Raw genomic sequence first — 11815 nt, 5'->3', positions numbered from 1 at the left:
CCCTCCAGTCTCCACGCCACTGTTTCTGTGCCACCCGGCACCATTTCACCAGAGAAGCTGCGTCACATTCTCCCGCCGAGGATCTGGAAGCCGTCCCAAGTGCTGGGGGCACGCCATGCTGTCCCTGCTGCCAGCCCCAGCGAGCTGGGCAGGGGTCCCGGGACCGAGAGGCCCCCGCCTCTGGGAGCAGCTGAGTGGCCCCTGCCGGCCGGGCAGTGCGGCTGCTTCACACTGTCCCAAGGCCAGTCTGACCAGGGGAGCCCCAGGAGAAGCCCTGGGAGACCGGTCTTCACGCACAACAGTGCTGGGCTGCTCCCCGACCTCATGACCTTAGGCAGGTCCCTGGTCCTTGTGGGCCTCAGTTTCCTCGCCTGTAGAGTGGGGTCAGGTTAACGAAGGCCTCCCTCCCCAGCCGGCTGGGAGGACTGAGGAGGAGAAGCCGTTGTTTTAAACAAAATTCGTAACAGATGTTCAGACCTCTCAGCTGGCCGTGGCTCCAGGGTGGCCACGTGGAGGCAGTTACTGACGGCCTACCAGTCCGAGGGGCGGCCCTGGGAGCCGCCCTCCACTGGACCTGGTTGCCGCTGGGCCCGTGCCCCCTGAGCGGAGGATGGAGTGGGGCGCTCAGGCCCCTGCTGCATGATGGAGGCATCCGAGACTCCGGTGGGGAGGGCGGGGCTTGTTCAGGGTCGGAGGTGCTTTTGCCCCCTCAGGCCACCTGGCTGTGGGCAGCCCTCGGGCCCGCCCCTGGGAACTCACGTTTCTGTGAGGCCCTGGTACTCTGGCCCCAACGGGGGTATTTCCCATCCCTGCCAAGGGAGCAGGGTGCCCCTGGCAAGGTGCAGTGTGACACCTGCCGCCTCCACCCCTCAGGGAGCAGAGGCGGGGCAGTCGGGGGGCAAGGCTGGGGCTGGGACAGGGTGACCTGGCCACAGAGGGGAAGTGGTGCGGTGGGAAAGGACCTGGCCTTTCGGTCCCACTGACTTGGTGTCTGCGGCCAACCTGCAGCGTCACCTGGTGCAGCTCACTTCCTGTCCCCGAGCCCCAGAGCCCCCTGGGGCTCTTGCCAGGCTCAGAAAACCAGAGAGGCTGGCGCCCACTGTGCATGCCCCAAGTCTGTTGTCCACCGACAGCAGCCCGGAAGGGCTGACGGGCTGTGCCCGGGGCTGTGGTGGGTGAGGCGAGCTGGGGACCCCCGAGGTAAAGCCCAGCCTCAGCGTGCCCCTCCCCGCACACAGCTAGTGTGGGGCCAGGCTGACCGGGCAGGACTCCAACACGGAGGAACCACCCCACCCTCCCTCGGGCTCCCCGAGGCCACGGTGGGTGGGGGGCAGAGAATCGTCCAGAAGGGACTTCACCCCAACACTTGCAGACCCGAGGGACAGAGGAGAAGGGGCTGGGGGCGACTGTGGAGGGCCCCAGATCTGAATCCCGCCTGAGTGGGACCCTGTGGACCAGAGGCCACTGAGGACCAGCTCTGGAAGGGACAGTGGGCAGGCAGTCCCCAGTGTCCCTGACCTGGGCAGGACGTAGCCTGCCTTGGGGCCACCCTCTTCAGGAGGAATGCCAAAGGCTTTTGGGGGGTCCTGGGGCTAACATTTGGTAGATGCCTGGTCTGATGCATAATGACCCCCCCCCCCAGCACTCCACCCTCCTGTACTACACCTGGCCCCGGGCCCCTCGCGGGCCTGGTCTACGGACGGGGAGAGGCCCCAGGTGTGAGGCCTATGAGGGCTGCCCCCCCGCCCCCCGGCTCCTCCTCACCGTCCTGCACTGGGTGGCTTTCCTCTTTGTAAAGGAGGATCTGGTGCCACCCCGCCCCGCACAGGGTTGAGGCAAGGGGGACGCAGGCCCAGGCGGGGGGAGAGTGGGCCCTGTGCTCCGCCACTCCCCTGGTGGCTGTGTCGCTGGCTCCCCGGGCCCTGGGCGCTGCTCCCCAGATGGCTCTGGGGATCCCTCGCACCTCCCCCTCCTGTTCCAAGGCCTCGCCAGGCCTTCCCTGACTCGCTGGCACCCTTCCCTCCTGGGTTTCTCTCCCGGGCACCTCTCACCGCCTAAATGGTCTGACCACGTAGGTCCTGTCTCCGTGGTTCCCTGCCGTCTCCCCGGAATGAGGCCTCAGGGAGGGGTGGCCCCTGGGGAGGGTCCCTTCTCCTCTCACTCTCTCTCCCCCTCCCCCCTCCCCCCTGGCCTCACGGCCTCCTTCCACCTTTTCACCTTCAGGCCTGGCTTCCAGGAGGTGGGCACTCCACCCCCCATCCCCCCCACCCCGTGGCAGGGAGACTACAGGGTGGAGTGGAAAGGGGCGGCGGGGGACCTCCTTTCCAGCCCGACACAGAGGCACGGAGGGCCCACATCCCCCCATGCGAGTGCCCCTCAGAGTACTGGAGCGTGTGTGCACGTGCAAGCCTGCGTGTGCGTGTGTGTGTGTGTGTGTGTGTGTGTGTGCAAGCCTCTGGGCGTCGGCGCGGAGAGCACGGCCAGCTGAGGCCCGTGGAAGCCTGGGTGTGGGTCTGTGACCGCTTCGTGGCAGGGCACCGCAGACCCCTGCGCGGCTTGAGTTCAAGGGGAGGGGGCAGGATGGGGGCTCCCTGGCTCTCCCAGCCCTCTCCCCGTGTCCTGAGGACCAGCGCCACCTCCTTCCCGCTGTCCCCAGTGAGGGGGACTTCTTAGCAGCCTCCGGCCTGTCACAACCAACTCCTCGAGAAGGGAGGGGGGGACCTGCTCTGGGGACGTGGGCAAACTGAGACGGAGGGCGGACAGAGGCCTATGCCGGACCCACGGGGATGGGGGGCTCCCACCGTGCCACCCCCTTCGTGAAACACAAAGCCTGCGTGTGTGTATTGTTAGAGAGAGGGGGAGGGAGGGAAACACCCATGTGCAAGAGCTACGTCAACTGGTTCTCACACACCCCCAACCAGGGGCCTGGCATGCAACCCGGGCCTGTGCCCTGACCGGGAATCGAACCCACAACCTTTGGGGGTTTGCAGGCTGGCGCACTCAGTCCACTGAGCCACACTAGCCAGGGCCCAGACCCGCTCCCCAGGTGCAGGCCGGAGAGCTGAAAGGCACGACACAGGACGGGAGCGAAAGACTCCCGAGTGAAGAGAAGTCACGCCCCACCGCCCCCCAGCCCCCCACCCCCCACCCCAGGGACGGCGTGGAAATGCCTGTTCTTACTCAGAGACTCGGTATTGTTTGAGGGTTTTTTCAGGAGAAGGTCTTTAGGTATTACTCACCGAATTACGTATAAAGCTAATTTTTAGCTAAGTAGAGAGCACACGCTGGGTCTCAGAGTACTTTCCTGTCCAGACCCGGGCGTGGGGGGGGGGGCCGGGCCCCCTGCCCTGAGGGACTGCCCCCACACAACACCGTCCCACAGGCCCCGAATTTCCCACTTCCCCCACCCTGTCCCCAAGGCACGAAGGGTGCAGGCCACGCTTCACGACTGGCTGAGCGCAGGCCCCGCCGGCCCCTCGCAAGTGCTGGGTCATCCCTGCGCTCTCACGGCCTCCCTCCCAGGACACGGGGCTCACTGCAGTGCTGGGGGTCAGGCGCCCTGGGGGGGTTTGGGGGGGATCAAGGGAGACTCCCTTCTCCCTGACAGACCCCAAATGAATCATCCTGTAAAAAATCATCAGTGCATGGAAACTTGAGAAAACGAAGAGATTCAATCAGAAGGTCTGTCGCAGCAAATGCCCTTATTTTCTGCTCAGGAATGCATGGAGGTGATGATGTCACTTTTTTTATTCTTTTTTTTAAAGATTTTATTTATTTATTTTTAGAGAGGGAAAGGAGGGAGATAGAGAGAGAGAGAGAGAAACATCAATGTGCGGTTGCTGGGGGTCATGGCCTGCAACCCAGGTATGTGCCCTAGTTGGGAATTGAACCTGCGACACTTTGGTTCGCAGCCCACACTCAGTCCACTGAGCTACGCCAGCCAGGGCTGATGTCACTTATTTAAAGTAAATGCTATGGAAACAATGAGGAAAATTCCTGAGAACCACACTGATTTTAGAAACTTTAACTCTCCCCTCTTGGTTGCATGTCACAATTGGAAAGCGACGTGGAACACTTGAATAAAGAAATTAATACCTGGCTGGCATAGCTCAGTGTATTGAGCTCAGGCTGCAAACCAAAGCGTCGCAGGTCCGATTCCCAGTCAGGCCACATACCTGGGTTGCAGGCCATGGCCCCCAGCAACCGCACATTGATGTTTCTCTCTCTCTCTCTCTCTCTCTCCTTCCCTTCCCTCTCTAAAAAATAAATAAAATAAAATCTTTTAAAAAATGTAATAAACTTGGGGGGTAGGGAGGGATGGGTAGGTGGGCTGGGATGGGAGTAAAGGACAGAAAACTGTACTTGAACAACGGTTAAAATAAAAAAAAATTTCAACTGAAAAAAGAAATAAATAAACTTCATTGCTATGAGAAAGGAGAAGAATACATTGAGGGCGTGAGTCTGACGGCGAAATTTCTCTTTCTAGCTACCGTGTCGTCCGGGCAGAGCCTCGAGGCCTCCCTGCCTCCCCCGGTTGGTTAGGAGGCTGCAGCACCATGGTCTGTCCAGGGCCAGGCACCTGCACGCCCCACCGACGCGGGTCCCCAGGGCCCTCGGCTGGCGCCGGCCCTGTTCTCGGCGCCCGCCCACCCGGCGCGGGCCGAAGGAGGCACCCCGCAGGCAGAGGTTTGCATCCAACGAGAGCGCCCCTTTGGCCTCAGGGCTGCCGCCTCCGGCTCCCGCTGTCGCTCGGGGCCCGGAGGGTCCCCTCCTCCGCTCTCTGCCTCAGGGGTCAGAGGTGACTCACATAAATGACCCCAGACCTGGCCCACCCTCTCCTAGGATGGGGGTCCCACTCCTGGCTCCACGCAGGCCTCCGCCAGCTCCGCCCAAACGGAAGGTCTGGCACGAGGTCAAGGTCGGAGTGAGGTCTGCCGTCCCGAGGGTGACAGGTAACAACCCCAGCGGGGAGGGGCGGGGGCAGTGTCTCCTCTCCCCTCTACCCCTCTACCCCTCTGCCCGTGGGAGGGCCTCCCCTGCCTGGGCTGCTCCCCCCGGCTCCTGGCTCCTCCACCCCCTCATTACACACCCACACCCACCACCCACTTCTCCTTTGCAGCTGCCCCACCACCCACACCTTCCTGCCACGGAGTTGCTGGCCCGTGGGCAGGGGCTGGGGAGGCGGTGGGCCGGGGCTTCTCAAGGCTGGCCGCCCCAGGGCTCTGCGTGCGCCCTCGGGGTCCTCCGAGACAGACGTCCGGGACCGCCTTGCTCCACTTACTCCACGACATCACTCGTGTCTCCTGACCTGCGGCCCCGGCCCACGGTGCCAGCCTCCAGCCTCCTAACCCTGCTCTGCTTGCCCAGCCGGTCTGCACCTCCACCTCCACGGCAGCCAGAGGCTCGGCCCCTTCTCAAGAAGCTCAACTCCCCTCGCTGCCAGGGCGCCTGTGGCTGGAGACTAGGCCGCGTCTGCCTGCCGCCTGGGGCTCCCGCCCTCCTGCCCTCTCCTCAGTGTCCCCTGAGGCAGCAGCCCTGCCTGTCCCCAGAGAAAGAGCCCCCTTCCCCCACGCCGAGTCTTTGCCCTTCTGCCTGGAAGGTTCCCCTGCGCCTTACACCTGTTAAAGGACCACTCCTGTCCCCAAGCTCCCTCCCTGTCCCCTGGACAGCTGCTGCTTCTTCCTCTGTGCCCCCAGCCCTGGAGTGCTTGGGGCTGGCGTGGGCCCCCAGGAGGTGCTAGGCCCAGGCTCTGGTCCCCGAGGGTCTCTGCCAGCCCCTGCCCTCAGGGAGGGGGAGGCTGAGGGGTCCGGCGGGTGTCTGTCTGAGACTCAGTCTGAGAGACACGGGTGAGGGACGAGTGGGGAACCCCGAGCCCTGGGGAGACGAGACAGACGGGGGGGGGGGGGGCCGCGGTTGAGACGGAGGGGAGCCGCCCGGCGCACACACCGCCCTGGAAAAGGAGCGGGGTGGGTGCGCTGCCCACTGGGCCCGGGTCTGCTTGTCCATCTGTTGATCTGCGTCTCCCTTCCGCCGAGGAGCAGGAGGCCGAGCTGTCTCCGCACGCTGGCCCCCCCCCCTTAACCCACTCCGGGCCCTCCCCTCCAGCCAGGGGTGCCTCGCTGACCCGCAGGGTCTCTCCGCTCAGAGCCTGCGCGGCTCCCGGTGCCTTCGGGCCCCGCTGAGCTCCTCAACCCGCAGTCACCGCTCCAGGCCAGCCCCTTACGCCTCCGCAGTTGGGCCTCGAGGCCCGCGCTCCCGCCGGCCCCTCCTCCATGGAGCTTCCCTAGCTAAGCCTGCTCCATCCAGCAGACGCCCGCTCATCGCCCCAAAGCTTCCCTGCTCCCTCCGTGGGGGGCACCTGCCTCGGCTCCCCCATCGCCACCGGCTTCCCAGCTGCCACTGGCTGCCCATCGCCACGGGCAGCAAGCAGCGTGGGAATCCCTCAGGACACATCCAAAGTGGGCGCTCGGGGTGTGTTTGATGAACTGAACCAGCTCCGCCTGGGAGGGGCAGGGGGGCTCCCCAGGGGAGAGAGAGGGTGTGGGGGGGGGTGGGGGGGGCGGCCTTGGGAGCAGGACAGAGGAGGCCCCCAGAGGTCTGTGTGCAGGAGTAGGCGCCGGCCCAGGTCCCTGTCCCAGCAGAGGGCGGGGGTGATGGTTGAGTGGTTGAAGGGAGGAAGCGCAGGTAGGGTGAGAAGGTCTGGGGTGCAGGGCCCCGGGGCCCCGGCCGGGAGCGGTCCCACCCCACCAGGCAGGGGGGCGGGGCGGGGCGGGGTGGGCGGCCCCTCCCAGGTTCCTCCCAGCGGGGCGGCGGAGGAGGCTCAGTCCCAGCGGGGTGTGCGGCGCGGCGGCAGCATGCCGTGGCCGGCGGGGAGCCCGGGGGTCCAGAGCGGGCCGGACCCCACGAAGTGCGTCTCGCATCAGTGCTTTGACGCGCTGGTCCGCTCCTGCGTGGACTGCAAGCTCTTCCGGACGCCGGAGCTGAATTCGGGTAAGAGCGGACTCCCTCCGACGGCCGGCTGGCCCGGCGGCCTCGCGGGAAGGGGCAGGGTGGCGCCACCGCCGGCCGGAGCCGAGGCGCAACACCGCCGCGCGGGCCTCAGGGCGGGGGTGGGGGCCCCAGGGCTGATGGGGGTCGCGGGCAGGGGCCCGGGTGGGGAGCGGCCATCCCCACGTGGCCCTCACCGTCTCTCTCCTCCCCTCTCTGTGACCCCACCCTCTCCACGCCCGGCCCTCCCTCCCCTCCCCTCCCCTCCCGTGCCCTCCCCGTCCAGCCTCGCCTCCCTCCGACCCTCCTTTACTCTTCCCTGCTCGTGCCTCCCCTCCCTGTGTCCCCTGCCCTCCCTCCCCGTCCCCTCGCTCGCAGTCTGGGCCGAGCAGCCAGGCGCCCGGACCCGCTGCAGCAGCAGGAGTCGGTGGGCCCGGGGGCGACCGCCCAGGCCGAGCCGGTGTTGCCGATGCCCGCGCTGCTCCTAGGCGCCCCGGCGCTGCTGGGCCTGGCGCTGGCCCTGGTCCTGGTCCTAGTGGCCCTGGTGACCCTGAGGCGGCGGCGGGCGGCGGTCCCACGGGCCACTTCCCCGGAGGCCCCAGAGAGAGAGCAGGAGGTGAGTGCCCGTCGCGGAGGGTCCCACTGTGAGGGCTGGTGGCAAGGGAAATGGGGGGCAGGGCCCCATGGGGCATGCAGAAAAGGGGGGGAAGGGCTGCTCTGAGGGTCTCTGGCTGAGACCCCTGTTCCCGCGAGGGACACGGCTGTGGCCTCCCAGGCTTACCAGGAAGAGCCCCAGGGCCCCAGGCAGGAGAGGGGCCTGTCCTGTCCCCTCCGGGAATGAGCAGGCTGGCTGCAACAATTCCTCTCTCCGCCGTGGGCACCCCTGCTTTGCTGCCCTCTCAGCACTTCCTGTCCTGAGGGCTGGTCATGTGTCCCCTCTTCCCCCTCTGCAGCGGGGCTCCATCCACTCGCCTCTCAGCGGGAGGGCTGTGCGGCCGGACAGGCCTCCGGGACAGGGACGGAGATGGCTGTGACCCAGTTCTGACCCTGCGTTTCCCCCCCCCCTTCAGGGCCCCCTGGATAAAGTCGTGGTCCTCTCTTCGGGGTCCCCTAATGCCACAGCCCCCGTCTGGCCTCCACCGGAGACAGTTCAGCCACCGGCCCACCCGCCCATAGCGTCCCTGTGCCGGCTACAGAGCTGGGCTCCACCGAACTGGTGACCACCAAGACGGCGGGCCCTGAGCAGCCGTAGCGAGGAAGGGGCAGGAGGTGGCCCTTGTCCGGCCTTGCAGCAGTCGGCCCAAGGGATTCCTCCCCGCATCTACCCGCCCCTTTTCTGGAAACAGGCTGCGCTGCGGACCGAGGCTGCAGACCACAAGGCTCAGCTGCCCCGCTGGGCTGGCGTGCGTGCGGCGTGTCAGTGTTTGGGCTAAAACCCTGCCAGGGGCGGGGGCCCTCGAAGGCTGTGACTGAGCGCCTGTGCGTGGGGCGCGGTGGGGGCCCTCCGGGCAGCGGTTTGCTTTCAGAGAGCGGACGGACGCGCCGGGGAGCCGGAATGAGTCTAGGAAATGACCGAGTGGGACGAGGCGTGACGTGTAGCCGAGCATTGTGCTTCTTTACTCCTGGCTCTCGGGGCTGCCCTGCTGTTAACCCGGAGCACACGGCTGCTGCGCTGACCAAAACCCAACGGATGGGCTTCCCTTGGGGATTTAACACCAGCCGAGTTTAAGAAATAGCCTGGATTGTGCTGGTTCTGAGGCATTCTGCACCCCGGTGGCAGCCCTGAGCTGGGCCCAGTCCTCTAGGACCTGTGATGCCATTTGCCCTCCCGGGGCAGCCCCTAGAGCCCAGGGCTCGCTGTTGGGAGGAAGTCCACACCCCCCCTGGGGCGGGACTGCCAAGGCTCACGGGCGGCTCCCCTGTGTGCCATCTGGGTCCCAGCTGCCGCCGAAGCTCACTCAGCTGTGCACAGGGAAGGGCCCGGGACCTGCGTTCATAGGCCTGTGGCCTTGAACCAGCTGGACTCATGTCCCTTGAGTTCCCTCCTCTCTGTGGCCTGCCCTCTTCAAGCACTGGGCCCAAGGGCTGGGGTCACTTGGCCGTTCTGTGCCAGCCCCTGGGGTCACCCACTATCCCAATGGAACTGCTCCTCCGACAGCGGCGCCGCTTGCCCTGCCTGGGGCTGAGACGGTCTGCCCAGCTCTGGACCACACAGCACGCGGGTCAGGCCTCTCCTGCCAGCCCTGCTTTCAGGGTTGGACCTGACCGGGACTCCCCCTGGAATAGCGTCCTTGGAACTTCTTACAGCTCGGCATCCCGGAAGGGATCACCGGGCTGTGTGAGAGTCAGAAGAGGGGGCTCTGGGGACCGTTTCGTCCGCTGAACGGGTGTGTGTAGCCAAGGTCCCAATGGCTACACACATTCTCCCAAGGTTGGCCTCTCCCTGCCTTGACACCGGAGTTGCCTGGCCACTACCCTCGCTTCCTGCCTAGAAGACAGTCAGCAGATGGCAGCATGTGGAGCCCTCAGGACCTGGACCCTCACACCTGCGGTCTCATCCTCCCCGCTCCCTCCCTGAACCGGCTCAGGTGCCCCTCCCTCCAGGAAGGCCAGGTGGCAGGCAGTAGGCAGGAGGGTGAGGGGCAGCCCCGGAACCGCCCCAGGCATCTACTCCCCAATCTCTGGGGCTGCGGGAGTCTGAGCTTTTCCTGACCACTCCATCACCCCGACCCACCTTTTCCCACCTGGAGCCCCAGAGCTGGTGGCTGGGCCTTGGAGGTGAAACAAGGTTGAAACTCCTCTGGGGCCCAGACATGCAAACCCCGGGCACCGCGGGCTGACCGAGCCCTGCTAACCCCGGCTGGTGGGTGCTTCCCCCTGCGGCCTGTTTCCTTTTTTTCTGAAACGTGGGGGCTGGGTGAGAAGTTCTCTCTGGCTGGTGACCCTCAGAGGAGGAGGACTGGAAGGAACCTTGGAGAATCCTCGTGTGCCACCCCCCATTTTACAGATGAGGAAACTGAGGCCCAGAGGAGGAGACCTGGCATCACTGTCCCCCAGCAAATCACAGAAGGGGGTTTTATTAGGGAAGAACCAGGAGCAGGGGCAGGGGAGAGGTAGGCAAGGAGCGGGTCAGTCTCCCCCACCCCTGAAAGGGACCCCACCTTCCAGGGGTCTCCCTCTCTGGCTCTCAGTCCTGGGCATTGTTTTGTAAGCAGCCTTCTCGGGATTACTTCATTCGATCTTTAAATAGCACCTGAAGGGGGCGGGGGTGGGGGGTGAGTGTGTGTGTTTGCTTTAAACAAATGTTTTTTATTTTAAAAATCAAGACATGCGTTTGGTAGACACTTTGGAAAGTCTGAGGCAGCGATCTAGGATGGGGGCTAACAGGGAAATGTCCCGCAACCCAGCAGCCCCAGACCCCCTGGTGGGAGTCCTAGGGTCATTGTCCTCACGCTGTACCTGGGAGTTGGTGTCCCGACTGTCCCTTGTCTAAACAAGCTGCAAACCTCGCCTGTGTTGGGAAAGTCTGCCCCTGGGGCATTTGGTTCTGGTCCGTTTGTGCAGTGGTCCCCCTCCATCCACAGCCTCACTTTTGGCTGACTGGGGTCAACCACGGCCTGAAATGTCACATGTGAGGGTGCAGACACAAACAACTTGTGAGCTTGAAAACGGCGCGCTGCTCTGAGTGGCAAGCCGAACTCTCGCGCTGCCCTGCCTGGGTCGCGAACCTGCCTTCGGCCTGCGTCCTCGCACGGTGCCCACTCCCTGCCCCTCGGTCACTTAGCCATCTCGGCTATCAGAAACAACGCTGGGATTCCCGTCACCCTTATTTCACTTAATGTGCCCAAAGCACCAAGGGTAGTGATGCTGGCGATTCCGATATGCCGAGACTCTAAGATACGTCAGTCTTAAAGTGCTTCCTGTAAGTGAAAAGGTAAAAGTATTCTCCTTTAATAAGGAAAGGAAAGAAAGCGTGTGCTGAAGCCGCTAAGATCTACAGTAAGAACAAATCTGTCCGTGAAATCGTGAAGGAAGGAAAAGAAATCCCTGCTGGTTTTGCTGTCGGTGCGTGATAAGCAGTTAGGTAGAATGGAAAAAGCATTCCATGTGCGAGCGCAAGACATGGACAGAGCCCTGGCCGGGGTGGCTCAGCGGGCTGAGCCTCGTCCCACAAACGGGAAGGTCGCCCGTTCGATTCCCTGGTCAGGGCCCAAGCCTGGATCACAGTTCCCTGTTTGGGTGGGTGTGAGAGGCAACCGATCAATGTTTGTCTCTCCTGTCAGTGTTCCCTTCCTCCCTTTCTCCCTGCCTTTCTCTCTGTAAATAAATAAATAAGTAAATAAATAAAACCGTTTTTCTTTTAAGACACGAGCAGAAAACACGCTCTAACCCACGGCAGTGTGCAGTGCCAGAAAGCACTGTGTCCATACAGACTGGAAAGGGGCTACATTCGCATGACTTTTACTACAGTCTATTGTGCTGTTTTATTAGTAATTATTGTTCACCTCTTACTGAGCCTAACTTATAAATTAGCCTTTATCATAGGTATGCCCATATAGGAAAACACAGCATATGTAGGGTCCGGGGCCCTGGCTGTGGCTGGGAGCTGGGGGAGGGGCTGCCGCGTGTGGCGCTGGAGGCCGGGGCACCTCCTCGTGCCGGACTCTCTGCCTGAGTCTGTTGCCCAGAAGCAGAGTTGTTGCTACCAAAGGCTCTGACCTTTTTAAAGCCCCCTGTTGGCTGAATTGCTTTCCTGCCCATCGGGACCAGTTCAGGTCCGTGTGCAGAGGTTATACGGCCCCTCCTGTGACAGGAGAAGAGAGGCCAG

At 63.7% G+C, this 11815-nt stretch overlaps 1 protein-coding gene across 1 annotated transcript; it reads left to right on the top strand.

The window, feature by feature from the left end:
- Nucleotides 1–6793: 6793 nt before the first annotated feature.
- TNFRSF13C (TNF receptor superfamily member 13C) lies at nucleotides 6794–9359 on the top strand. Its single transcript, XM_036019694.1, is given in 5 exon segments — nucleotides 6794–6990; nucleotides 7274–7391; nucleotides 7393–7603; nucleotides 8058–8127; nucleotides 8130–9359. Coding segments are annotated over 5 exon segments (645 nt in total). The 5' UTR covers nucleotides 6794–6854; the 3' UTR covers nucleotides 8240–9359.
- Nucleotides 9360–11815: the final 2456 nt, after the last annotated feature.

This window comes from Phyllostomus discolor, chromosome 2, assembly GCF_004126475.2.
Source record: "Phyllostomus discolor isolate MPI-MPIP mPhyDis1 chromosome 2, mPhyDis1.pri.v3, whole genome shotgun sequence".
NCBI lineage: Eukaryota > Metazoa > Chordata > Mammalia > Chiroptera > Phyllostomidae > Phyllostomus > Phyllostomus discolor.
Note: the sequence above shows the minus strand (reverse complement) of the source record. Positions and strands in the feature narration are given on the sequence as shown.